The sequence below is a fragment of the Anopheles bellator genome, chromosome 2 (assembly GCF_943735745.2).
Source record: "Anopheles bellator chromosome 2, idAnoBellAS_SP24_06.2, whole genome shotgun sequence".
Lineage (NCBI taxonomy): Eukaryota > Metazoa > Arthropoda > Insecta > Diptera > Culicidae > Anopheles > Anopheles bellator.
In genome coordinates this window covers 21,005,519-21,031,547 of record NC_071286.1, presented here as the reverse complement: position 1 = coordinate 21,031,547, position 26,029 = coordinate 21,005,519, and the positions used below count along the sequence as shown (strand labels likewise).

Here is a 26,029-nt window from a genome sequence, read left to right as displayed (position 1 = left end):
TGAAAATAAGTTTACTCTCTCCTTCAACATCTCCGGCGGGCAGAGAATCCCATCCCGTCCCGCGGCCAATGTTTGAGTTTGGGTCCATACGCGTTGCATTTCGGAAGCGGCGTCTGTGGGCGTAGTAAAATACGTGCTACAATCTAGAATGAAGCTATAAATCAATGGAGAATAAGCGTTTCCATTTTCCATTACGCGTCGTTTTCCGGTTTATTATTCAAACAGCGTTTCTTTTTTTGTGGCTCTCATAGCACATTAAAACGACATTCACCACCGTGTTCACGAACCGGGCATCTCATTTGGTTGTGGTACGAGATATTTTCTTTTTATTTCCCCTGTTGTGGACATTAGAATACGGCGAATGATCACAGCACAATTTGCCAAGCGAAACATGATTGATGTTGCGTAGGCTTTGTGCGGTTGATCGAAAACATACTTTTGCCGTTAGAATTTGGAGACGTTTGGTGGGGGCGACTATTCGAGCATGGAACCGAGGGAAATGTGCCAATGCGTTGATTTTTTGTCGATCTAAATTAAGCTCAAACACTCGTGAAATTGGACCACGAATTGTTACGTCACCGCAGAAAAGTTATACCTCAAGCGATACCTCATTCGGTTGGTTGAAAGCAAAACACTTACGGTAATTAGCTTCAGTATTATACGCTGCAACGACAAACAAGACCTTTAATGTGGGCTGTCCGGAACACTGTTTCATCAGTGACTGCCCAGCGGGCAGTTAGTTTAGGCACGACGCGGAACAGCGAAGAAGTGGGCGAATCGAGCATTAGAAGCTCGATGTCCGTTGGAAATACAAGCATGGGTTGTATCTATTTACTTTGTATGGTATCGATGCTATCGTATGGAATTCAATAGGATTCCAGTGTTCAAACAGTACCGACAGACTCTACTCTGTCGTGTGGCATCGTCGTAGTCACTATGGCGCCCCCGCGGCACGATCCACAGCGTCCCGATCGGGGGAGAATAAATATCTTCAAAGAAATAATCGCACACATTTGTTAGCCGCCGCCCGGCCTGGTGAAGATGTGGTAAATAACGTCGTAAAGCAGAAACGGCGAGGGCCAGTGCGTCCGGTGTAAAACCGTAAGCTACTGGGACTTGCCAGGTCCCCAGCACAGTGTCCCGATGGTGATATTCGGCCACAGAGCCGAGGGACCGACATCTGACAGCCTGGCGCGCGAGTTCATTGGAACGCTGTTGAAAATTCCACGCCCGATATAATAAAATCGGAAAAATCCACTTTCTTATTAGGGAGCGTGATTTTCCGTTTTCGTGCGCTGGTTCGGCCCCGGGCTTCTCGATGGGGACAACAACGTCATGTGGCCCGCGACGGAGGGTCCGTTTTATTTACTGTGTCACATTCCATTTGATTTTGTGCCGGAGAAGTGGGATTGGCCGGCAATCCTGGCTGGCGGCTGGCGGTGGCGACCCTTATTATGTGTCAATGGTACTTTTCGATGTCGATAGATGCGGCGGTGGCATCACCCGGCTTCCGCTTTCGGGCTTAGATATGCTGTTGTGTTCTTCGTTGGCGGTGGCAGAGCTGCAATATTGCTCAATAGCGACGTAAAGCGGGATTTATGTTAACAATTTGTAAACAAAACAGCGAACACCAAAAAGCGTTGCTCAAACATGCATATTTTTTTTAAATTTAAATTTCATAAAAGTCGACAAAAGCCATTACGTGCAATGAGGACAAAATTGATTATAATTTTATAATTATAATCGATTTTCGGTTAAGAAATTAAGTAAAAACATAAACTTTCAATGGTTCAATCTCAATTGTTGACAATTCCTAATAAAAAACCAGAAACAATCATATGAAAATAAAATTTCGATGGTAATTTCTCGTTTTCTAATCGACAGGAAACGTCAAAGGTGCTTTTTGAAATCCATTGATTTAATTTACAGTTATTCGAATTTTTTTTGCCTTTTATCAGGATCGGTATTTTTCTCTACGAACAATTTTTTAATGTAATACGAATTCTTATGAATGCTCCACATGACATTTGCCAACAAAGAAGGGCACCACCCATATGCAGTGAGGTAGACTTTAAAGGATCCAAGTTTTGTAAGAACGATAAAAACGATATCAAAAGTTTAAAAAATATGGATTCTTGGTAAAATAGCTGCACGAAGAAAAGTTCTTAATACTCAATTTCGATCGTTAAGCCAGCCCTTGAATATAGCTGAAATCACTTCAACTCATGCGTCGAACTTTACGCAACGAAATATTTAAATCCACTATTTACACACCGCAACATTTGCAGCCCGTCTTTGATTGTTGATGGTATTGTTGTGCATGATCGTCTGGAGGAAGTAGTTAAGGCCCCAGTACCGCACGCGGCCAAGATTGATGAGCCATCTATTAGAATTAGATCATGATTTAATGGAATATGAGATATCCATTCATCTTCAGCCAGCGCCGCCAACGAGCGCCAACAACAACAGACCGTTCGGTGGGTGGTGCCCTTCGTTGTGGCACTTACCACATTCTTCGGTTCCGCCCATCGTCGCTTTTTGTGTAGCTTTCTTCCGACGAACCGAGACTTGAGTGGGATTAGCAAGCACCATTTATCTCCGCAACCCATTCCATTGACGCCAGGCCTCTCGAGAAGACCGACAAGGAGAGCAACATGCGTTAGGGGCCCGGAAGTTTCTTTCACATTCAGCCTCATTAAGGGTTGCGGTATTGTGTGGTGCATGCTGCTTCTTCAAACCGATACGTGTCCCGTACCGGGTACCGGGCTTTCGATCTAACCAATCTGGAAGATATTAAATGTGCTTACATCTTATAGGCTTATAGATTTTTCTAATTGAAGAAGCCCACCACAGATATTGATGTTTGTTGAAAATGTACGGTATACGACCCCCAAGGTTTTAATTAACTTTATCCGATAACGGACTGAATGCCACCGAGAGCCAAGCCTGGTCACATAATTCATGTAGCCACAGAGCTGCACATTTACTCGCATGTTGTGGGGTGTGGCGCAAGTACAAACACATTCAGCCAACCACACTGTCGTTGATTTATTGATTCCTTCGACTTTTACCAAAAACTCTGCTCCAGGGGCGACTACCAGGGGCGAGAGTTCACAAAGAAAAACCGCCGGACGATAAATGGTCCTCACCCGACGGCCTACCAGTAGCCAGCCCCTATCGCTGCTAGCGTTCAAAGTTGAAACCCGCACAACATTATTCACATGATTTCATTTAAAGGTCAATTAGGGGGCCATTATTTAAAAGCATCTTTACTCTGACTCTGACCATCGACCGACATTTGTCGGTGTCATCGTCGTCGTACTCCTCTGGCCGAGGTCCGGTGGAGCACACCAGCAGGAAATGAGTTTGTCGCTTGGGAGGGCCCCATTTCCCTAGTTTTTCCTTTCGATTTTCCATTCCATCATGCAGCGCTTTCTCCGTCGTTCGGTCGGCTGGGGATGTGTAACTACAGGTCACAGGACTGCGAAGAGCGAAGCACTTGAGAACTGAGAGCCTCTCTCTCTGTCTGGCTCTCTGTGGTGGGTTGTGGTGGTCATGCTGGTGCTTGGTGTAAAGGAGCAATTCGGATACCACGATACCGAAGGCCACTCCGCTCGAGAGGCTGTTGAATGGTGAAGTGTGACGTGCAACATTATAGGGTTTAATTTGGCGCTTGAACTTTTGCATGATCCTTTCTGTGGACGCTCTTTTTTTCATAGAGTGTGCCCCGATGGAGAGTATGAAAAACTGGGACATCGGCAAAACAAGAAAGATTGTTCCCAAAATCGATTAATAACGAAAACAAGGGCGAAAATGTCTGCTTTCAAGCACAGTGGTGAATTGATGTGTTCATTTGTACTTCGCTGCGTAAACCTTTTCACTCGGTTGTTTTTCAACAAAGCCGAATACACACTCGCTGGCACTTGAGACTTCCTGTGTGGGTCGACAAATTGCACGTGGAAAGAATTTTGCAGCGTAAATTTAAGACGAGAAATTAAATTTTCGCCAGCACCCCGCCGGCATCTGGGTCTGGGCGGTCGGCGTACGTGGAAGTCTGCCATGCGGGCAGGATGAGGTAATGTTTGATACGAGTTTGTTTCGTCATGCACATGGTTTTATGAGAAAACTCACTCAATTATTCATAACTTCGTTGAAGCTCTGGCAGATCTCATCAACGCTCTGGCGCAGCCCTACAATCGATGGGAAACTTCGTTATCTGTTTGCGTGTAGCGTACGAAATGTTCTCCAACGCCTAGCTTTTTAATGGGTGGTTTTTCTTAGCTTTCACTAGAAACCGGTAACAACGGTGTAAAAAGAGAACTCTCTTCTAAAACAGCTCTCTAGTGAGGCGAGCACTTGAGAACAAATGTTATGAAAAGTTGTTTTTGCCTGTTTGAACGGTGTATGAACCCACTAATTGGTAAGGTGAGACACTAATTATGATATCGCGTTCTACTTCGATATGCTTGGTAGATTGCTTGTTGTCGTCCCGTCTAAAGGTTTTACGATGATGTTGGGCCACACTTTTAGCTTGTTAGAATTAACTTCTGAGTGACGTTTCGAAGTAAAGATTTATGTTGGTATACATGCGAAAACTTTTGTAACGATATCATTTATCAGGACCGAAAATGTATTGCTATCTCGTTGCAGAGCTCCCAGACAGTGGTCCCACCCTATGGACGGAACATACCCGCTACGAGCCCGGCGACGTCTTGCGTGCCAACTGCAGCTCGCAGCCCTCCAGACCGAAAGCAGAGTTGACGCTAACGCTCAACAACATGGTGGTGAGTATGAGACCATTTATTCAAATATCTACCACGACGGGGTGGCGGGCGTGACAAATCAGAAACAAGCGCGAAGCGGCGCACTCTCCTTTGGGAGCCAGTCTCGGTTATTCACAAAATGAAACTATCATTATGATTATTCTACCACGCTTTCGCTAAAAAGACTGAAAGCCAACCGGCGCTGACGTTGTTGCTTATTCAGCGGACAAAGCGAATGCAAAGTATTCAATTACGCGAGTGTCACGATGTGGCATAGAGTCAAACGCCACCGGGTGACGAGAAATATGACGCACCCAATGGCCGCACGTTTACCAGCCGTGGGACGCAAGCGATATTGAAATGCAGCCGGGAACAACGAGCTCTGGAAGATTGAATAGTAAATTTTAGTTTAATTAAATCACGCCGCTGCGCTGATGAGTGGTGAAGTGACGGTCTGCAACACCAGAATATGCAATTTGGTGACCAAAAATGAAAGCATTTGGTGTCCGTGTCTAACCGTTTGCCAGTTGGTTGAGTAATATTTGGACCTTTATTTGGCTAAGTTTCATTTAGCGGTCCAGCACCCTAAACAATATTTATCTTGTTACGTTGCGCAACGGCTAGTCTTTAGACGATTCCATTGAAAAACATTATTTTAAACGGCGTAGTCATTTGTCAGCATCAACGGCGCACCGAGCACACCACTTGGCGCTGATTGCATTCATTGGCTGAGAAATACGGGAAACTTTCGAACGAGTTGACCTCAAACTGCTAAAACTTTTAACAATACCCCAAGATGTCATTCCGGCTCTGGGGGCATTACGCTACTGTAAAAGAAGGATACTTTCTAGCCCCCGCCGTGCCACTACCCCGCTGTGTTCGGCTGGGGACAAAAGTTTACAGTTATTCGAACCTTTAAGACACATAAGTTGTCTGTTGGCGGCAGCTGTCTGCTGTGCTGTGGGCAGAGAAGCGAACACAGCCAGGGTTCGTCTCGGTGCTAGAAGAAGCTTGGGCAAACACCGCAGTCTACACAACAATTAAATGAAGTGCACCATGCAAATTATGTCGTTCGCCCGAATCACTTCTTCACTCTTCTTCCACGGAAATGTGTGCTAATTTGAACCCGTACAAAACCCGGGGCCAAAGGCATTCCACAGTACCCAGACGCATTTCGTAAGATTTCATCACAGAGCCTTTCACATCAACCGCCACACCCAGGGCTGTGGATGCGGGTGTTTGTGGGAATAATTCTCGGATAAGTCAGGCGATGGTGTGTGCCGCGCGGAGCAGCAGCAAAATCACAGCAACAACCGCAAAGAAGCTTAAAACTTTGTCTTGCTGTTGTTTAAATCTCCCCGGCGAAGGACAGATCGTCCCTGTAGCATAGGAGTGGCTCCCGAACGTCCATTCGCGTCACTAAAGGTGGCGGTGTGCGGTATAGCTTTGTCAAACCCTGTCCCAGTTGCCTAGTGGTTTCCTGAAGGTACGCACCACTGGCCAGAAGCATTACACAACTCATTACCTGGAAAAGAACGGTGGTTACTATTTATCGTTGAATTATCCTAAAAGCGAGCTTTTTTTGCACACGTATGGAGCTTTCTGTACTAAGGCCACCACCATTCCAATGGAGCAGGGCGATCGATTAATAACTACTTACTCTGTTGCCGAATCTTTACTGTACGCGAGTTGCAAGTAGTTCATTGGTTTTGTTCCTTAACTTCTTTTGATTTAATTAATTGAAGGCGACCAGGCGCCTCCATTCTTCAACAACACGTGGTTCCGCAGGCATATGACGGTAAAGACGACGGGATGGTTACTTCAGTACATTGTGTTGAACTTATTTCACTTATTTATCAGCTCCGTTTACTTTCCAAAATTGTGCCACTTTTCCGTGCAATGGCCACCGCGCGCGTCGAAGGTGTGATTTTCATTAAGTTTCCACAAGTCGGTCCCTTGAAGCACATCGCTGAGGAACACGCAATCCAATTAACTGGCAAACCCGGCATGCGTTTCCACGCGGCCAAATAGGGATGCTTTCATGCTGCGCCGCTATGCTCGGCGCACCGGCAGACTGCGAGATTTGAGCTTTGCTTTCGATGGTGTATCGTGCAGTCTCCGTTGAACGGTTTGAGGTTAGTGTTAGAATATCATTGCTCCCGTGGTGGTTTTTGGCGCAGATTAGGGCTAATAGTCCCTGTGCGAGATTCCTGACAGCAGCGAGTAGCGGTATCGTTTGCCTTTTGTCCCCGTGAATGCTCGACCCCTAGCAGAGCCCGGTGTTGTCGCAATGGGCGACATTGTTGCTCGGATACCGGCCACCACCACCACCGATGTCCCGAGTGCATCAGTGCACGTCGACGGCAAGCGGATGAGGTGTGCTCTACTTCCGCCAAACACTACACCGGGTGGACGGGTGACGCTAAGCCGCGATTTGTTTTTCTTTTTCGTCGAACGCACGGGCACAGTGAAATTGTTTGGATTCTCTACGGCGCGCCCAAGAATACTACTGCCGCTCGCCCCGGGAAAACGGCAGGATGTTTCGGAATTTAATTAGCCAACGCTCGAGTCACAATGGTACCGACGATGCTGCACACCACATATTGTACTGCGGACACTGAACGGTGGCCAGCAGTGTTTGGGAGCAGCATTTGCCAATGCTGCTGTTGGTCGCGTTCCGAAGCAGAGAATGTATTTCAGATTCGCTCTACCGTGTGTAGCAGTAAATTAAAAGTCATTAACAGACACAGGGCAGCGACGAATCCTTGCTCTGACCTCAGTGTATTAAGAGAGCGGTACGTGATCGCAGCTGGGGCAGCGGTAGAACCTGTCGATTTCGAGCTTCTACGGAGAGCTTTTGGGCAAATTCAAATCCTTTTGGTGGCAAATCAGTTGTGATGCGAAATCAGTTTGGGAGTGCATTGCTTTCACGAGAGTGCAAAGTGCAAACAAAACTTTTAAATTACCGCATTAAACATTGAACATAAAAACCGTTAAATGAGTTGAACAATTTTAATGCCCACAAAAATTTAATTTATTTAAAGTTACTGACAGAGACAGAGAGGTAATTTCTTTCATTAATAAAACTTCCGTGAACGCTGCTCACGTGTTTGTCAAGAGAAATGTTCCACAAATGTTAATTGCATTGGCGAAGGATCTTTCATTGAAATGCATCACATGTGTAGATTTGCATACCCGTTCGGATCTGGCTTCCGTTTTCACGTCCACACTAGCTAGCTCTGCGGTAAGGTGTGTTCTGCTCACGATTGGCGTTTTCAACGGCAATCAAATTGCTTCAATATGTTTCAATTAAACTCAAACTTATTTTCTCTCTCTCCCTCCACTCGGCACCTCGACCCTCAGTCGCCGCGTGGTGCCGGGCCACTTCAGTCAAATCCCAGCGATCGACCAGCGGTGGCAGCAGTGGCGATATTATTGCTTTTCGTAAAACGTGAAAAACGTGCACCCGAAAACTCGAAACCCAAACCATCCGATCGCCGGTGTCGAGATGTGGCCCAACTTTTCGTGGAACTCTTCGCGGTGGTTAAGCCCCCCCAGAGAGTGAAGGCGCGCCGTGCAATGGTCGCCGTCGTCGTCGGGCGGTGCGCCCCTCCCCGTAAAGCACCGCTCGTTAACTGATAAATCATCAATGGCGAGGCGAGGGAAAAAACGGGTTCTTCAGCAACGTGTAGCACTATGTTTCAGCCACCTGACCCAGGGACGACGTGGCCAGAGCGGGGAGTTTCCAAACACTTGCAACACACACCACCGTATACGCGGCCGTTGGTCCGTGTTCCTTTGGCGTATTTGCGGTGGTTTGAATTGGACCCGAAATCTTCCCGTTACGAGCCACACTCCGGAGCGCACGTCGAACCGCCAAATGTTTCCTGCTGCAGCTGCACCGACGGCAGCCATGCACACACCTTGCTGGCACCGTTTCCGGTCTGGGCTACTTCCGTCCACACGCGGCCGTAGAAGTAGTTTTTGGGGCAAAAAAGTCCACCGGCCACCCGCCCGCCCGGCCGGGTCGAGCGAGCTCTCTCCGGTTCGGTTCGTTTCGTTTCGAATCGCGCTCCGATTTCGAGTTGTTTGGACAAAATTCAATAAAACCCCGAGGGAATATTAATGGGCCAGACTACGATCCCTCGCCGGTCCCGGCGGCGGTGGACTCGCCATGCCTGTGTGTGTTCTCTTAACTCACCACCACGCCAGAGGGACCGCGCCAGTTCGGTCGGAGTTTTTTGTTCGTCCGCCGGTAAGAGATGACGAACGTGATTAGGAACGCGGCGGCAGCTGTGTATGGTGATGATGGAAGTGAAAGGAATTTCCGATTTAAAGCGAGTTTTTCCAGGTTTTTGCGGTCTCGGCGTGGAGCATGATGATCCCATGGCCACGAGCGCACGCCTTAGGCGTTCCCGCGGGTGCGCCTCACGTAGTGCAGACCCATACAGCCTCACGCGCTTGGTGGCGAGGTCAAAATTGAAAATTAACGACCGGAAGTAATTTGAAAAGTTCAATATTGGTATTACGGTCCGAGGCCGGTCATCTGACGAGAGGGGGGCACCGGCCATGGAAGCCGACGCCGCATAGCACATAGTCGTGGAAAAGTTGGTAGTTGGTCTAGGAGCGCTTGTGGGGTGCGATGAGATTGGAATGGGACTTTTATCGGGCGACCCGCGCGCGTGGACTCTAGTGGTCACTATATTTACGAAGGCTGCCTCTCTCCTCGGGGCAACATGATTAGGACCGACATCTCGGGAAACAAAGAAAAATTAAATCTAATAATAAACGAACGATATGAGGTGGATTTCTATTTATCACATTTTTAAAATAGAATCAACATCGATACCGGTGACAGTCATCAACTTTGCATGAAATGGCATGAAACGGTTTACCAAAAAAGTAATTACTGACATCCTGGTAATCGATGGTCATCGTCGAAGCGTATTACTCGCAGCATACACCATCCAAATCATGTTCAAACAAGCTGACTATCAATTTGATTGCCTTTACTCTCATATACGATCCCCCTCTCATTATCGCACTCTAAAATGCCCATCGCAACATTTTCCAGACTTTCCAAACTTTCACAAGACCGCAACGGCGCACTCGGCGTTTGCATGGGTCCCGATTTTAACGGCTATTTGCTTACTACGGGAACTATAGCAAACAAAATTGCTGCAATTCGAGTCGACCTGAAACAGTACCGCTTTGGTTTAGGGGGGCTGGCTGATTTGTTCGTTAACGTTCGCCGCCGGTCGCCGTTGGACGAGAAACTTTGTACCTTTAAAATTTCCCGAAGCATTCCGGTTCGAATAAATGTGTTACGTAAGTAGCCTCTAGCCTTGGGCGTCGGGGAGCCCTCATTGCCTGCCAGCCTTGTCAGTGTGTATTTTGTGTAAATCGAAGCCCGAGAAGACAAAAACCCTTCAATCTGTACCCGTTTCAGTCCACCGTACCCTAACGAGGCCTGTAAGTTATTCTGCCAACATAATTTGATTAGCCGAGCATCGTCGAAACTCTGGCCCGTGGACCGGATTTCCCTTGTTTAAGTGCAGCTCGCTGGGACGAGAATGTTGATCAAAAATCAACACCGAAAAATAGATTTAATTAACCGGCGCACGCCCCTAACGGTGCTCGACCGCCTGTAATAGTTGGAGTTGGAGCTTCCGTATCTACCTAATATCTAGTTCTGGTCAAAGCAACTACCACAACCCACAGACTGATCTTCCGTCCGTTGATTGCCATCTCGTAGCTCGGCCGTAGTAGTGGCAAATGGTTTGTGGCGGCGCGAAATGGAAATGTCTCGTACCCTGGGCGGGAGAAGCGGCCGCTTCGAAAGACAAACTTTGGCCATTTTCTGTCGCCGAAATTCGTGTGGTGGCGATACAGAGAAGGGCCAGAAATTTGTAGAGAAGCCTAGAATAGCTCTACCACCATCTATATTTTACAACAGGCGAATCAAAATGTAAATCGCTTCGGTGAGATTGGATCCCCGAATGGTTTTGTCGGGTGTTGTTTCATCGTTTCCGTGTAAAACTTGTTGCTGACCGCCCTATTGGGCAGCTGTGGCCACCTATGGAAGTTCGCCGAACGTAGGGCCGCCCATGACTAAAATTAATATTTAAGTATTTAGCAAAATTCTTCATAATTGGGCAAATGATTTCAGGTTATGCTGCATATATTTTGTAATAACAGTTCAGCGAACTGTTGCTGTATTTCACAGCATGACGACATAAATGATAAGAAACATAAATAGTAATAAGTTTCGAATATTTTGGAACTTTTTAATTATCCTGTTAAGATTGAGGGATGTTATATATGGATTGAAGAATGATTTCTCTTTTGCCATGTTCCTCTCGTTTCTGCTTCGTAACTCTGATGTCTCCAAGTTTTCAATTAATAGAACCACTTTTGCATTCATGGCGTAGCACAGGTAATCAAATAACGTGACATATGAAACCCATCCGCAAATGTTGCCAGCGAACGCTAGAAGTTGAGTAATGCATTCAACCGGCACACACTTCATTAAGATGGATTGAATGTGCAAAATGCTGAACTTCCACAATCGCTTGATTATAATGCAGCGTGTGTAAGAACGTTCCATTTCCGCCTGTCGCATAAAGTGCAAAGTTTAATTTCTCTCGTACTTTGCTCCTGTGGACCGAACCTCATCTTTCTCGTCAAACAAACATCAAAGACATTGCTGGGCCGGATGACGCTTCTAGAGCGTCAATTTTTTCTTATCTTGATTTCGAGTACTTTTTGTCTAGATTCTCTTCCACTGAATATCTGGAGCACCGAGCTTCTCGGACCGGAATCGCCCACCGCACAGGGTGCGAAGTACTACGGTTTAAGGATTCACTTCGCTGACCATCATTATGTGGGGCTCGTCCCGAGAAGACGGCAGCTTTTGCTGGGTAGAAAGTAATCAATATTTTAATTGGATGAAGATTTCTGAATATTAAACCCGTGAATTCCGATTCGTGTCTAAAGTTTCGCCAGAGCTATAGCGCGCCACCCTCCGTAAGTTTGTCGGTAAGACGGGGTGCCTATTTGGAGAAGCAAAAACCCGGATTGGTCTTCGCCCCGTGGAGCAGGAGCAAGAGGGGGCAAGTAATTTCAAACTTTAATTTCTCGGTGCTCTTGCTGACCATTCGTACAATTACCGAACCAAGATCATGATGGCGCGCTGTACTGGTGAACGTTTTGAAGTTCGCTGGGTGAAATGTTCGATACTGAAAATGTGGAAGCAAATAATCGCACAGAACCCGTGCCTGATCCTTATTTTTCGTTCTTCAACTGTCCTCAAATTAAACTTCTTTTTTTATTAGAGAAAGGTACCACCGCCGTGTGGTTCGTTATCAAAAGTGGTTATCAATCGAAATGAGTTCGGTTTTGGGATCTCACAAAGGTAGAATAGCCAATAGAGAAAGGCCTGTGTTCAATAAATACAATTAAGGTAATGTTCTTTTCTTTGTTGAACCTTATCGCCACGGCGACAGTAACGTTGACAGACCTCGGACAAACTTTTCCGATACCGACAAAGTTCAATCAGAATGATCAATTTCGCAATTCTTTTCGGTCGTCCATAATTGATTCGATACTGAAAATGGCAGGTTCGGTAATCTTTCTGGACATTTTTTTGTTAGACAATTCTGGGCTCACCACACCCAGCATACGTACGCCCGGCTTAGGGCTACAGAAGTTCTAGCAAAGGGCGGGTTGTGGTGCCTTATCTGCGATGGGCGAGATAGACCCCAGTATTTAAGGGTGGCTTAAGAGTGTTAAATGAAGACAACTCTTTTCATCACGTAGACAGTTTTCCCGAAAACTTGATAGCACACTTTCCTTTACCGCTTCCATTTCCGGTTGCCGTTTCGTGCCCTCTGTGACCGTTAACGGGGGCTACCTTTCCAAGTGTCACCGTTTCGCTCATTCTCCGTTTATCTACATCGTTTCAGCATGAGTCCCTGGTACGTACATACGTGTGTTGGTTACTTCCTTCGACCGGAACTGTTGGCAACACCTGGTGGACCGGCAAGAAGGGTCGACGGAAAATGTGAGAGAATTGTGATCAAATAGGCACTTGTCGTTCGCACCTTCAGCACCATTTTTTGCACTTGTTTCTTTATTGTTCTTTGCTTCGGGAGCCATTCAATTGTAGCACGGCAGGAACTGCTTTTCCGCACTAATGGCACCCGGGAAGGCGGGCAGAAAACCCAACCCGTCGGAACAGAACGGCGGCCGTACGAGTGCAACGATGTCCGTTGGGTTCTGGTGATTTTTTTTTCCCTCTTCCCAAGACCTAGAAAAACACTTAACAGTGAAATTAAAAGTTTATGGGAAAAATTTTAAATTGCTTCTTGGGTCAAGTTTCCGGCTGCTGCAAGGCAGTGGTGGTGTGGTCCTACTGCTGCCGGCCAGAGCTGCGGAAAGACGCAAAATTTCATAGACAAGAAGCAAGAGCCACCACACCAATCGCCTTACGCTGCTGACCATTGCTCCGCTTCCAGGTCGATGATAAGGTGGAAAAGTTGAAACTTTTACGACGGTGCTTATTATTGGTGTGTGTGCGTTCTAGACGAGTGAGCCAAGGTCCGGTGGGAAACTTACCGACTTTCACAAGAACCCTAGAAATGTGTGTGTTGGCCGCCCGTCGGAAAACTCATCAGGACGCCGATCCGATAAAAGTGCATCGCACCGGTGTGGCCGATGTGACCCTGGCCATGTGTGATCTATCGCCGTGTGTGTCTTGTGTGTCTGGCCCCAAATATTGGACATCTAGAAGTTGCCGAGAAATTTATGTCTACTTTCAGATACTTTTCAGTTCGCTACAAATTACTTCCACATTTATGGCTGTAAATCATCGGCCAGCAGGAAAGTACTGCAACCAACTTACTTGAAGACTTTCCGGGTTTCCGGTATGGACACAGTAAGTTTTCTGTGATATTTCACGTATAGAAATACGTCACAAAAATGGTACTCTTTATTCTAGTGATCGTATCAAACTTAAGTTTGTGGCCGTTATTCATGCCGTTTATTCAAAAACATTGGAATAAATTCGTGTAGCCAAGCGTACCATTGAGAACAAAAAATAAACAGAGAAAGAGAGAAACAGAAACTGTTTTCTGATTTAGTCAGATAAGCTTCTGTTAAATCCGCTATTTCTAGAAGAAATATTCGATAGACTGCGGAGAAATATTGCGCTGCTATGCTGAGCATGAATGCATGAAATATGGCTGTGACGATTAAAACCAAATTCATCAATAATTTTCAATATTTTTTTTCGCTGGTTTGAGAAGCCGCCTTGCATTGGTAAGAGTTTGTCAATGGCATGTACTAGTGCCATCACCATTTACGTCTGTATAGCTTGGAAATACCAGACTAGATATGCTCCGTTCGATTGTGGAACCAAAACGGTGACCCTCAGCTTGTATGCTGATTCGCCCGTGAGTGCAATCAAGATTATCTCAAACTTCTGACCCTTTTCCAAATCAGAGGCTGGTGGAGTTTGCACATAAATTGAATCATTTGCCATAGCCCCGTTTTATCGGATCGGATCATCGGCTTTCAGCAGATGGGGGAATGACACGGTTTTTGATAATATATCCATTGAGGTTCAGATGCCACTTAACGGTCGGCGCATGCAAACACTGCTTCTGTTTGTGCTGCACTCACAGCGCAACGTCCACTCAAACAAGCAACAGTCACCAGTAAGTAGTGATTTCATGCGTTTCATTCACTGTCAGATATTAGTTTTCCAAATGGCATTCAACCGTCGACCACATAAAATTTTTAGTTTAGTTTCAGTACATTTCAGTACAAACTACAAGGTAACATTCGCACAAGCACAATGATACACCACTCCATTTTGAGACATTATTTGCTTTTCTACTATTTCTCAAACACCGCAAACACAATTTCTCAAACACCTCAATTTATCTTAAACAATTTTTCATGTTGTGAAGCAATGAAAGGAGGGATTCGTCCGCAAAAAACCGACTTGCTTTTATCGATCGATCACCAATGAGAAAGACATTGTTGTTGTATTATTTTGTTCAAATTAACTCTCGTCGGCTTTCCTCGCTCGGTGGTTTTCTGGAACGTTTTCATTTCGCACTCCCTACGGGGGGGCGCTGACTGTTATCGCCTTCTCCCGACTCCCAGCGGATTCAATCGCATAATCAGAATAACTTTCGCCCAGATTTTCATCACCTTGTGCGCGGCTACGCATTATCTTTCGCCCCGCTGGGAAATGGATGGTGTTGAAATTAATTAATCCATTAAACAATCTCTGATGGGCACCGGGAATCGGCTACCATTACTAGCACCGGCCGGGCTAACTTTCAACACTCAATTAGTGCGACTGTTGCGGCGGAACACCGGTCCGGGAAAATGGGAATTGCGCTGGCCGGATTGCTAATGCCTCTTTACCGTGGAATTGAGTAGCAACGCTCCTAACCGTGCAATTGTGTTAGAGGAATTGCGGGGCAAAATTATCTCTTTTAGACCGCATTTTCGAATCAACATGAGGAAACGCGCAGCAAATCAGCAGCAAAATCGATATCATAAACATCCCTTTTTCGTCCTGGTTACGAATGGGCAAGTTTGTGCAAGGCTGATTAAAGCTTACACTTTTGGGGAGTACCGGGTACCGCTGATGATGGGTTCAGCTCGAAGGCTGCCTCGAAACTTCAAGACCACCCGGAGGGGGGGGCCCTAGGATGGCCGACCGGACGATTAGTCGTTTCGTTTATCAAGCGAGCGCCGCGGAGGTTTATCGTTTCGGTTGGACGGATTCTGTTGAAGGTTTAATTAAATTATCCCTCAAACAACGGGCCCCGGGTAAACAATGTGGCTCGCGAATACTACCGCCAAAGCGAGCCACCCACTCCCTACTCCCTCCCTCCCACTCCCTGGACACGGGTGCTCCGTTGTAGAGCTTCACCTGGGCGCCGGCGCTTCGGACCGCGAGATTGACTTCTGTGTTTACCTGGTGTCCTGGATCACCATTTCCATTAACGTCAAGATCTCTAAGAGTTACTTTACAGCCACGTCGAACTAATTGACGGGCCGGGAAATCAAATGGAACGATTAACCGGAACAACCAACAAATTGAAGAGGCTGCCGGGAAGAATTTGAATTTCTCGGCTCAAACCATTATCAATAGCCCTTTGAAACACGAGATTCTCATTAGCGGCGCCAAGATGGGTGTAATTTGCCTTTTGAAGGAAATTGGTGTAGGCTTTTAATTTTATCTACAATTTACTTAGTCACTGAGTCTGCTCTTAATCAACGTTCAGTAAGAGAAGAGTATACATTAAACTAAAACTTAGGCCATATTTTATGTTGTTTTATAAAAGAAGCTTTCGTGTTTAGTAGAATCAAAGCTTTATTCAGTTACGCCGCCAGGTTATTTGAAAGTAGTAGTACCAGCAACGTAGCACGTTTCCTGTTTTACTACCCAAAATATGATGTCGCAAGGAAGAATTATACTACAACTTGCCCATTCCGCCTCGATTCATCATGATGTTAACTGTGTAAACTGTTCCCGCGCCGTTATCTCAACGACACGAGATTTCTGTCCTGAAAAGGATATTCATCTTCGGGGCTTAACATGGAAGCGCGCTTTGGGAGCGGTGCGAAACAGCACAGTTGGAGCCCATTTAGTCGGCTCTGATGGATCATTAAAAATGAGAACGGCTCAAAATGAGTGCACATTGCGCGCGATGTGCGCTTAAAAGGCCACCCAGACAACGCAACGAGCGCCTAATGAACAGCCGGCCAACGGCGGTCGTGCCTGACGTAAGGCATATTTCTAGAGCAGGGCATTAAAATGGGGCAAATATGTGCGCCCGCCCCCTGTATTATCAAAAATGAAAAGCGAAATGATCCACCATTCGCTGCAAGAAGGCCGCCCATCTCTCCGCGGTGCCGTTTGGCCGCGACAGCAGGAACTGATCGCTTCCGGGCAGCCCTGTTCTTTGGAGGCGCCAACTCGAACATTTACTCAACCATTTTAATTACACTAATTAAATATTATTTATGCGAGAAACTGCTCGGGTGGGCCGGCTGACGATGCCTACCGTTAGATTCCGCCAGATTCATCTTCATCATCGCCGTTTGTTTGTGAAGATTGAGAACATTGTGCCACCACCACGCACCGGCCGTCGAATAGCCGGTTGTGGAAACCACCGCCACCCCGTGTACCGGAAAGCGCCGCTTCCCACCGCTTATTTTCCGGTTCCGTTCTCATTTGATGCCACCTTTTTTCTTTCTTGGACTTTGTCTGAATTTGTCTGGCCGCGCCAACAAGCAAGCCTATTGACGTTCGCAAAAGGTGGTTTGCTGTGTTTACTTTGCCCGCAAATAGGATAAAACTGGCTGAAAAATGTGAAGTCATTACGCTGATAACGGTGTGTTGTGTTGTTGTTTTTCCGGAAGCTCAGAAGCCCTCCAAGCGGCAAAGCCGTCGGTGACGAGTCGAGTGGCGTATGCTTTGGTGGGCCACAACGTAAGCAAACGCGCGCGGGAAACACTTTACGAGTCACTTGTTACGCTTAAGCGACGCATTAACGTGGCGCGAAGCATAACGCTGATGCCGCGGAGCACGCAGCATCGCGGAGGAGTGAAAAATGGAACCATATTTTGACACTAAAAAAAGTGGAACACTTCGCACACCGAGAACGTGATATCCGCCCATAGCCGGCCACGCTGCGTGCTCCGTTCGGGGCACGATGCTTCTTAAACGACAATTTTATGAGTACTTTTAAAATTTTACGATTCTTTTGTGGTTGGAAAGGCGTGCCTGTAGTGTTTCGTTTGTATTCTTTTTTCGATAAAAGGATTGGTAAGCAAACTGCTGGTTGGTGAGAGAGTCCCCAAGCGGTGCAGAGCCCATCCGGGAGCCTCTTTTATGCTTTCCATTGATTTTACAGCCCGCAGGCAGGAATCACGATGTCAAGTAGCTAACAGATTCTAGCGTGGCTTTTTTTCGATCAAAAGAAGCGATTATGAAATTGTGCCATCAATATAATCGTTTGAGCCTGCTTTTTGACAACCATACGGCTTTTTAGGGCCAAGAGAAATTTCAATAGCATCCAAGAATTGGAACGAATTGCTTGGCGGAGGTTGTTAACGGCAGGCGAAATGCCCGCCGACCAGAAAGTAATTTAAAAGAGATAATTGCAATCCAAACACATGAAGTTACAACACTCGAATCGTAAGCCAATCCATCTACTATGCTTTTTGGAGCTTTAGAACCCATAATAATTTTTCGTACTTAGTGTGTTATCCTAAATCCCTTATCAGTCGTCGATTAAACGAAGATCCGAACGTTAAAAGATCTGATTCGAATTGTGCCTTCAAAATTGCACAAAACGTTCTCGATTTGTAGTAATTCTGCCGATTCCGTAGCTCGTGCATTCCAAATAACGCAGGTCTAGGATGTGGATAACCCACTCGTCATTTATGCCTGTGACTCTTCGATTCTATCCGGATTCCACGTCAGCAACCCTTTCCGGACGCCTTACCCGTTCTTCACTGTTCTCCATGAGTTTTATGAAGACAAGACAATTTCGTCAAACGTCGTTGCCCCATCCGTTACTCATCCTCGCCGTAATAAATTGTACAAAACCTGATGCATTAGTCCAATGCCAATATGTTTTCGATGGTGTATCGCGGTCCATGATAAGAGACAATTTTTGGAATAACTAATATTCAACCTCTCCCTCAACGTTTGATTGTCGCCTCGAATTTCTTGTTTTTTTTTGGCTTGTTGCGTGGTTGTCAACTTCACAACCTTTTTTTTAGATAATGCATTCATTGTCTATCGAATTGTAATTTGTGTCCGACTCCTTTTGCTAGTTGTTATGCAGAATAAACGGCAATCGAACGAATCCTATCGATCCTTGGGCTCCTCCTCCGAAGGCTGCATGTAATTTAATTTACATTCAAGCAATTCATGTGACTAATGAACTTGAACCGAAATACACTTTAAACTTCAGCTGAACGCTTAACAATGTGCCAGTTGGTGTGCCGCTAAGCATATTGCAAAATTGTACATCAATGGGAAGTAAAACGAAACTGTCTGCCACTCTCACCGGATGCCGGAATCTTTCCGAAACCCTCGCGACCTATCGACCGTTTTACAGTTACAGAAACTAAGACCCAGCGATGCACGTTCCGACAACTGGCAAACCGACGCCAGTTACGCCAGCGTCTCCAATCGATGTCGAACTGTCAAGTGTAGAGTACGCAGGAGTTTGCCGACCCAATTTGGTGCAGTAAAAGTTCGACCATTTTCTGCACATGCATTTATCAAATTTGTGCCCATTCGCCCGGAGATCCGTCAGGCTGCTGGCAGGCAGGCAGAGGCAGGCTAGGAGCGGCGTTTTTGTGGCGCAGCCAGGAGTTTGAAATTGCGCCCGACCCACCCGGTAACGGAGTTCGGGGGAGTATTGGCAGGCGGACTCCTTTCGCCATTTGCAATCTCGAGACAAATGGTCCATTCCGTCATCCACCTTGCTGAGGGTGACAGAGTCGGCAGGCAGGTAGGCGGAAGGTCGTTAGGAATATTCTACGCGGAAAAATTTAACCTGTGTGTCAGCAGCTGTGCCCCAGCTTTCCTGGGTCCATGGTGTTTGTGGCATAGAAGTTCCGCCGGTTGGCAAAAATATATATATATTCGTGTGCTCCTGGTGAGCCTCTTTGCATCGGTGTAACAAATGGCCCAAGTTTTTGGCTGTGCTGGACCGCGGACCCCACGCACAACCCCAAGAGTAACTGTCGTTCCATTTCCGTTCCGGTCGCGGCTCTATTCCTGTGTCCTCCGACAAGAGGAAAGTCCCTGCCGGCTAAGGTAAAGAGCTGGGGGTTCCCGACCCGTAAGTTTTGCTTACGCTTTACGTCACGAAAACTTAGCGCACCCGTCTTCGTCGTAAGCCTTGTCAACGGCGGCGGGAGAGGCCGCGCCCTTTGACGCCACGGCGACCGGAAGTTCATTATTTACCGTGGATTATCTCGGTTTGCCGGTTTTGCGGCGGTCGGTCGGGTTAGTCGTGCGCGTGTTGAGCGATGGGACCACGATTAATCATTAGTTCGAGGCCGACAACCGTAGGCCCTGCACCCACCCCCGCCCAGGCAGCTTCCGTTTGCTGTTCGGACAAAAAATGGGAAACAAACGAAAAACATCCTGCGCCGAAAGAGAGAGAGTAGAGTCTCGTCCCGTCGTCACCAGCCGTGGAGAAAGTGGGTAACTTGTTTGACAGATGTTCGCTCCCATTGCTGCGATAGGTTTTCATTCCACTCGCTCCCGGTTGGTCCGTCTTCGTCCTTTCCATTTCTTTCCCTCGTTCCCTTGTTCTACTCGACGTGGCTCATCTTTCTCGTTCTTTTACGCATTTCACAAGCGAAACCGTTTATCTGCTTCTGTCGCACGGTTTTGCATTTCTTTTCGGAACTTCGCTTGATCTCTGTGCCGGCCGCCTGCCTTTCGTGGTTGTGTTCTTCCGGTCCGCGTTGTTGACGTGTCCTGTTCCTGTTGTTTGCCCAAGCGGCGGCCTCCTCCCGATCGTGGCTGCGCGCGGTGGTGGGCGCCCCGAAGATGAACGATCGGATGTTGTGTACGTCCGGCTTCCGGATTGGGAGCGGAAAACTTTTCTTCGCCAAACAAAACTTTTCGGTCGTCGTCAACGGGAAATGGGCCGGGTGTCGTCGTCGTCGTTGTCGGCGTTGGCAACAGCACCCCGCCGGAGCCTCACTGGGGGGAGCCTCTCGAGAGTGGTGGCTCTGCTGGTGCCCAGTGGCCCAGGGAACAGTGACGAGTGACAAATGTTGGTTATGGGTGAAAAGTTCATTTGCCGGAAGTGTTGTTCGCAAGCGCGTTATGGCGTTAGGCATCTTGGAGAAGACCGATTTGGCACCGGGAACCAGAACCGGAACCTGCCCCACGAAAGCGATTTTCTTCGGCGGGTGCATTTGAATTTCAATGGCGATTCTTCTTCCCGAAGGAGGACCGGAAGGAACCTTGTTTTCTGCATAAAGTGGTAAGAAATAGTAAACGTACTGCTATTTTGAAGGAACCTTGAAAGGGCGGTATTCCACCCTGTTTCTTTTTATTTTATTTAATTTTCAGTTGTATTTCGTTTTGGTGTATTAGTTATTAAACCTATTGAATGTTTTATGTACCACTTTATGATGCAGTGCTTAAATATACTAAGCTGCTGGTGCAAAGAAATTTACATAACAACACTCCTATATCCTATACACTGTCCTTCGGTGTATTTTGACTTGCAGCGAGCATAAGGGTAGTGGCCAGCAAAGTGGATCCGTAGTTTGTTCTCATAATCATCGCAGCGAAGAAAGAAATGGAACCTCAGAAAGTCGGCCATTTGATTTGATGAATAGCAATCAGTCGTCGCAGCTCCAGCTCGCCGGGGCAAAGTCGTTCAAAAGTAAAGCTTTCTTCCGCGCAAGGATTGCAAAGCGCAAGATGATTGGACGTTGGACAGGGCCCAGGGAATTGGTGCACGCTTCCGGTCGCAACTGAAATAAACCGACGCCGAAGAGGACTCCAGCCAACAATGCCGAAACGGCCCTAGCAAAACCAAGAGTTGGTCCAGGTCCTTTGGGCTCGGGTTTAATGGCGAAGATGAAATTTATGCGTTTCCTGTTTGTTGTGCGCGACCACCCCACCTTTCGGGAAGGCGAGAAGTGGCGAACGCTTCCTCGGTGACACACAGCGCGGTTCATTGATATTGAAGCTGCCAAAGCTGCCGGTTTAAGTACTGGTACTTGTCGCTTCTAATAAATAAATTTTACTGACATTTATGCAAACTGGCGGCCGGGCGGGGGGCGCAGACACACATACAGTTGACCGCGAATGGCTGCCAGAGGTGGCAGACTGTTTTCGGATTTGTTTGCCAATAGATTCCGTGTCGTGCATTTTATGTTTTTTATTGACCAATTTTGAGGTACAGTGCCCCCACCTCACCTCACCGCAGATTGCTTAAAAACCCACTTTATTTTGAAATTTAACAACCTATAGTTTGAACCTAAAGTTTTTCTTTTATATATAAATTTTTATAAAATTTTTGGTGCAAACGCTAATACATTTTAAGTATTTTCAATTTTTTAAAGCTCAACATGGATACAAAATTCGTATAATACACACAAACCTTGCAGAGGCGTAATGCCAGCAGAGACTCCTTATTCGAAAATCAATTTAAACATTCACCTGTGAACTTTACAAGCAGCATTTATGCGTTTCCCTGTATTGTAATTGAGCTTGAGCGCCGAACGCTTCGATCGTTAGGCTTCGCATCGCGACGCTCGCCAGCCAGTATGGGACTTTATAATGTGCTTAATCCTACGTTGCCAGCATATGAATGGCATTTCTTCGGAGTGAATGGGTTCGCGAATAGCGGTAACCATCTATTCAACAGTTTCCCCGAGTCGCTAAGCATTTAACGACTTGTCCGTCCTCTGTATATCCTATCCCCGGCGGCATAAAGGGTCTTTCGGTGCTTCAAGGTGGGCCAGTGTTTAACTTTGGGCTATGTTTGAAACTCACAGCATTCGACAACGACGACGACGACGGCTGTTGGTGTCTGTTAAGCTGCTGCGTGCACTGCGCTCGCAACATAAAAGACCGGTGAAACCTTACCTTAACTAAAATTTCACTTCCCTCAGCCTATGAAATGCGTATGTGGGCTCTAATAGTTGCTACCGCAACGGTGATTGAAAATCCAGCACACTATTGTTTCGCTACAACAAGTCCCCTGACAGGCCTGATTGAAAACAGCGGTTACAGGCCATTGTGTCCTATCGCTCCTTTCTACTTGTTGGTGCCTGGGAGCCGGTTTTCCGAGGGATATGCACTATGTTAGAACGGTTTTTAGCACCCATTGTTACGCTGGGGCGATGGAGAATATACATCTGAATAGTATACAACACCACGTCCCCGTCACGACGTAGGCCGCCGTGGTCACGGTTTTATTAGCCCAAGTTCTGCTGGTGTCATTTCAACTATATTTTCATCAGTAAATACTGTCCCTAAATCGCCGCACGATAAGCATCGGGGGCGTGCAGTTACTGCGGCCCATGGTGAAGCTTCCAGGTGGACCCGACTCCCTTTGGTAACAGTGAATTTAAACAGCTTCACACCTCACCAGCGAGAGACGGTTCGCTGTGTGTAATCTCACGCAGTGACCCGCCGCTGGGAATAACGAACCGAAAAATCTCATTACCGACTTCGACCCAAAACGGAAGCCGCCGCCGACTCTGCAGTGAGGGCTGCGCACACGATACATTGCCGACACGTTCCACAAACAGACAGGTGAGCTTACAAAGGGTCTCGAGAGAAAATTACATCCCGGACGAAGATCAAATTACTGAGCGGCTCAGATAAAGCCTTGCGCCTGCCACACTCTCTTTCCAAAGGGCTACATAACGCCAAGGAAGGCCAAGAATAAAACTGCATTTAGAATAGCAATCAGGTACGAGAAAGCACACAATCTCAGCGAGGGCGATTTTCCCATATAAAAGTTCCTACAGATTTTAAGGTTAACAACTGTGTAGAACCAATGAGTTATATTTGAATTAAAATAGTTATTTTTCAATGAATAAACACTTTACTACTTACTTACTTGCTATGACATCACTCTACGATTGCCTGACGTTATATCACAAGGCCCTGTGTCCATTTTTTTTGTTGACTTTCCAAAGTAAAAGGTGCCAAGAAGTATGACGAGTCTCAAGTGGCTATTACTATTAGCCACTCTAGGTGGAACTTGTACGAACGTTTTGCTCCGTTAAGTAATTACTTCTTTTTAAGCTGTAGTTAATGCAAAGACGCGGCTCAATGTGGCAAAAAATCCCAAACCCTTTAGGCAGACGAAATATCCTTTTTTGGCTTACAGAAGCGCTGCGGTCGAGAAGGCCACCACACCACCACGGACCTCAGCAGATCCGTTGCATGGCCCCCCCGCTGGGTCGCTTCCTCTCTAATAGGGACCCCAACTGTAATTGTGAGTGTTTTAAAGTCAGCATCGCTTCCCCTCTCCGATGGGAAGAGAATGGCCTGGCGGATGCCGGACCGGATAGAAAAGTCCACTGCACCGCGCACCGGCCGGCGGCCATTAATTCACGGTCGGTGTCGGTCGGGGGCTCTCTCTTTATGCTACACTATAAATTAGCAATTACGAAAGTTTCTGGCTTTTTGCTGATTTTAGGGAAAAGATAAGTTTGCGAGTGGTTTTGGTTTCCCCTTTTTATTTTTCCTGTGGCGGCTTTCTTGCGCAATTGTCACTGCAAAGGCTTTCCAGTTTGGCCATTTTCTCGTCGCCCGTTCGGCTGGGAAATGCTGTGCGCGGGGGGGCGGTGTTGGGTTTGTTTGTATTTTTCGAGTTGCTGTTTCCGGGCAGGGAAAAAAGCACCAAAAGGGGTGGCACTAGAAAAAGTGCATCCGCAGTGATAATTATGGTCCCTTTTTCGCCGTCGCCGCTTCTGTTTTTGCTGGTTCTTTAATTTCACGTAGCTGGCAACTTACGGATGCGAAAGTGGTAGAGTTTGAAACAATATTTTTCTCTATAACTTACTTGAATGTGTGAATAAGTAGGCAGGAATCGTTGGGATTGGGAATCGTTTCCAGTGCGCGAGCTCGCGCCACTGAAGTTATTGGAAAAATGCCCAGATATTGTTTCTCAGAATAAGGCAACACAAGCGAGAGCGCGACCCAGCCCGACTGACGGGTAAAACAACCGCCATTTCAGATTCGAAGCGTTCATTCTTCGTTAGTGCCGTTTGATCTCTGGACGATTAACACGTTGCCTGTCGTGTTTGACAGATTCAATTTGCCAACCTTGACGGCAGCACCGAAACACGTGCTTCTGACGCGGTTGCTTGCGCTGCTGAAACACACTGTGCATTGTTGTGTTTCTCTCTGCTTGTTTTTTCACACTACCTGTCAAACCTCTGAAATTCTACTCGGATACTACAAGCGGCCAAAAAATACACGCTGCCTTTGTGCCCGTCACAAACACTGATTCATGGCCATGCGTTTCTTTTGCGCCAGAACTGTCACCACGTCAAATTAGCCTTGACAAATACATCGGCAAGCTCGGCTAAACCCCCCCCGGCACTGTTTCCGTTCGCAGCATGGGCAGATCTAGTGAGCTCCACAATCTCAGAGCGGCCACAGAGAAGACATCTCATGTGTGTTTTGCTAATTTTTATTCCAGCGTCGTTCGCCGGACATAAAAGTCGTCGGTAGCAAATGCTTAAATCGTGTCACACATACGCACAGCAGTGTCACGTTTCACGATTGGTTTGCGCTTAAACGGAAGCCTTTTCGGCCACTTTAGTCTAAACCTGTGCCACCGGTCAGTCGTTTGAAACTCAGTGTGCCTCGCTTTTACCATGACGAATACCGTACGCGATACGTTAACGTGTTTCATTCTTAGCAGTAGCCAACTAGTGTTTTAATAGAAATGTTAGTGATATTAAAAATGATCTTTTTTTTTCTTCTAATGTTAAATAAAAGCAAACACAATCGGCAATCGGCAGTAGGATTTGTCACTTGGTGCAACTCGAAGGAGTGAAGCATCTCGGGACTGCTTGTGCGCTAGTTGTATTATCAAGAAGAAGTTTCATTTAAAACAGATCATGCCAATCCTGAGACATCGGAATCCAAAACTCTCGTTGTGATTCGATCACTCAGGTTAAGAAAGACGTTCCTTCCGAAACAAACCAGTTTTCGAATGAGAAGCGAACGTTCGCAAAATGCCCGTCGGTTGCCCCAAACCCCCACGGTGTCCGCCGTTTCAACCCGTTTACGATGGCGCTCCGTTTTACAAATCATTAGCCACAAAACTTTCGCCACGCACCGGAGCACTGACGGGGCCGGGATTAAATCCCTCGCTAGAAAGCTTCGAAAATGGGGCGCTCGCGCAGCAGTGTAAACGCCGGCGGAGAAAGTTGGTCAGGAAATTCGTTCTTAACTATCCATCCATCAGCCAGTCAGTCAGTCAGTCAGTCAGTCAGTCAGTTGGTCGGTCGGTCGGTCGGTCTGTCGGTTCCGACGTCCACGCCCAAGCTTACCGCAGGCGGACGAAGGAAAAGTCGTAACAACGACGCATCAGCACGCAAAGCTGCTGAAAGATGTCTGTCCGGTTTGCTAGTTTGAAATTTTCCATAAATCATCCGCCACGGGGGGGACGGGACGAAGGTTTCCCGGTGCTCGGGGGCCGCCCACGTTGACCACC

General features: G+C 46.9%; 1 protein-coding gene across 1 annotated transcript in view; it reads left to right on the top strand.

Annotated features, from left to right (window-relative positions):
• The window catches only part of LOC131207169 (uncharacterized), a 102,199-nt gene that overhangs the window by 61,277 nt on the left and 14,893 nt on the right, over positions 1 to 26,029 (top strand). Inside the window, exons 4-5 of the mRNA XM_058199780.1 lie at positions 4,651 to 4,784; positions 12,728 to 12,739. Coding sequence (XP_058055763.1) covers positions 4,651 to 4,784; positions 12,728 to 12,739 — 146 coding nt within the window. The remainder of the gene's footprint in view (positions 1 to 4,650; positions 4,785 to 12,727; positions 12,740 to 26,029) is intronic.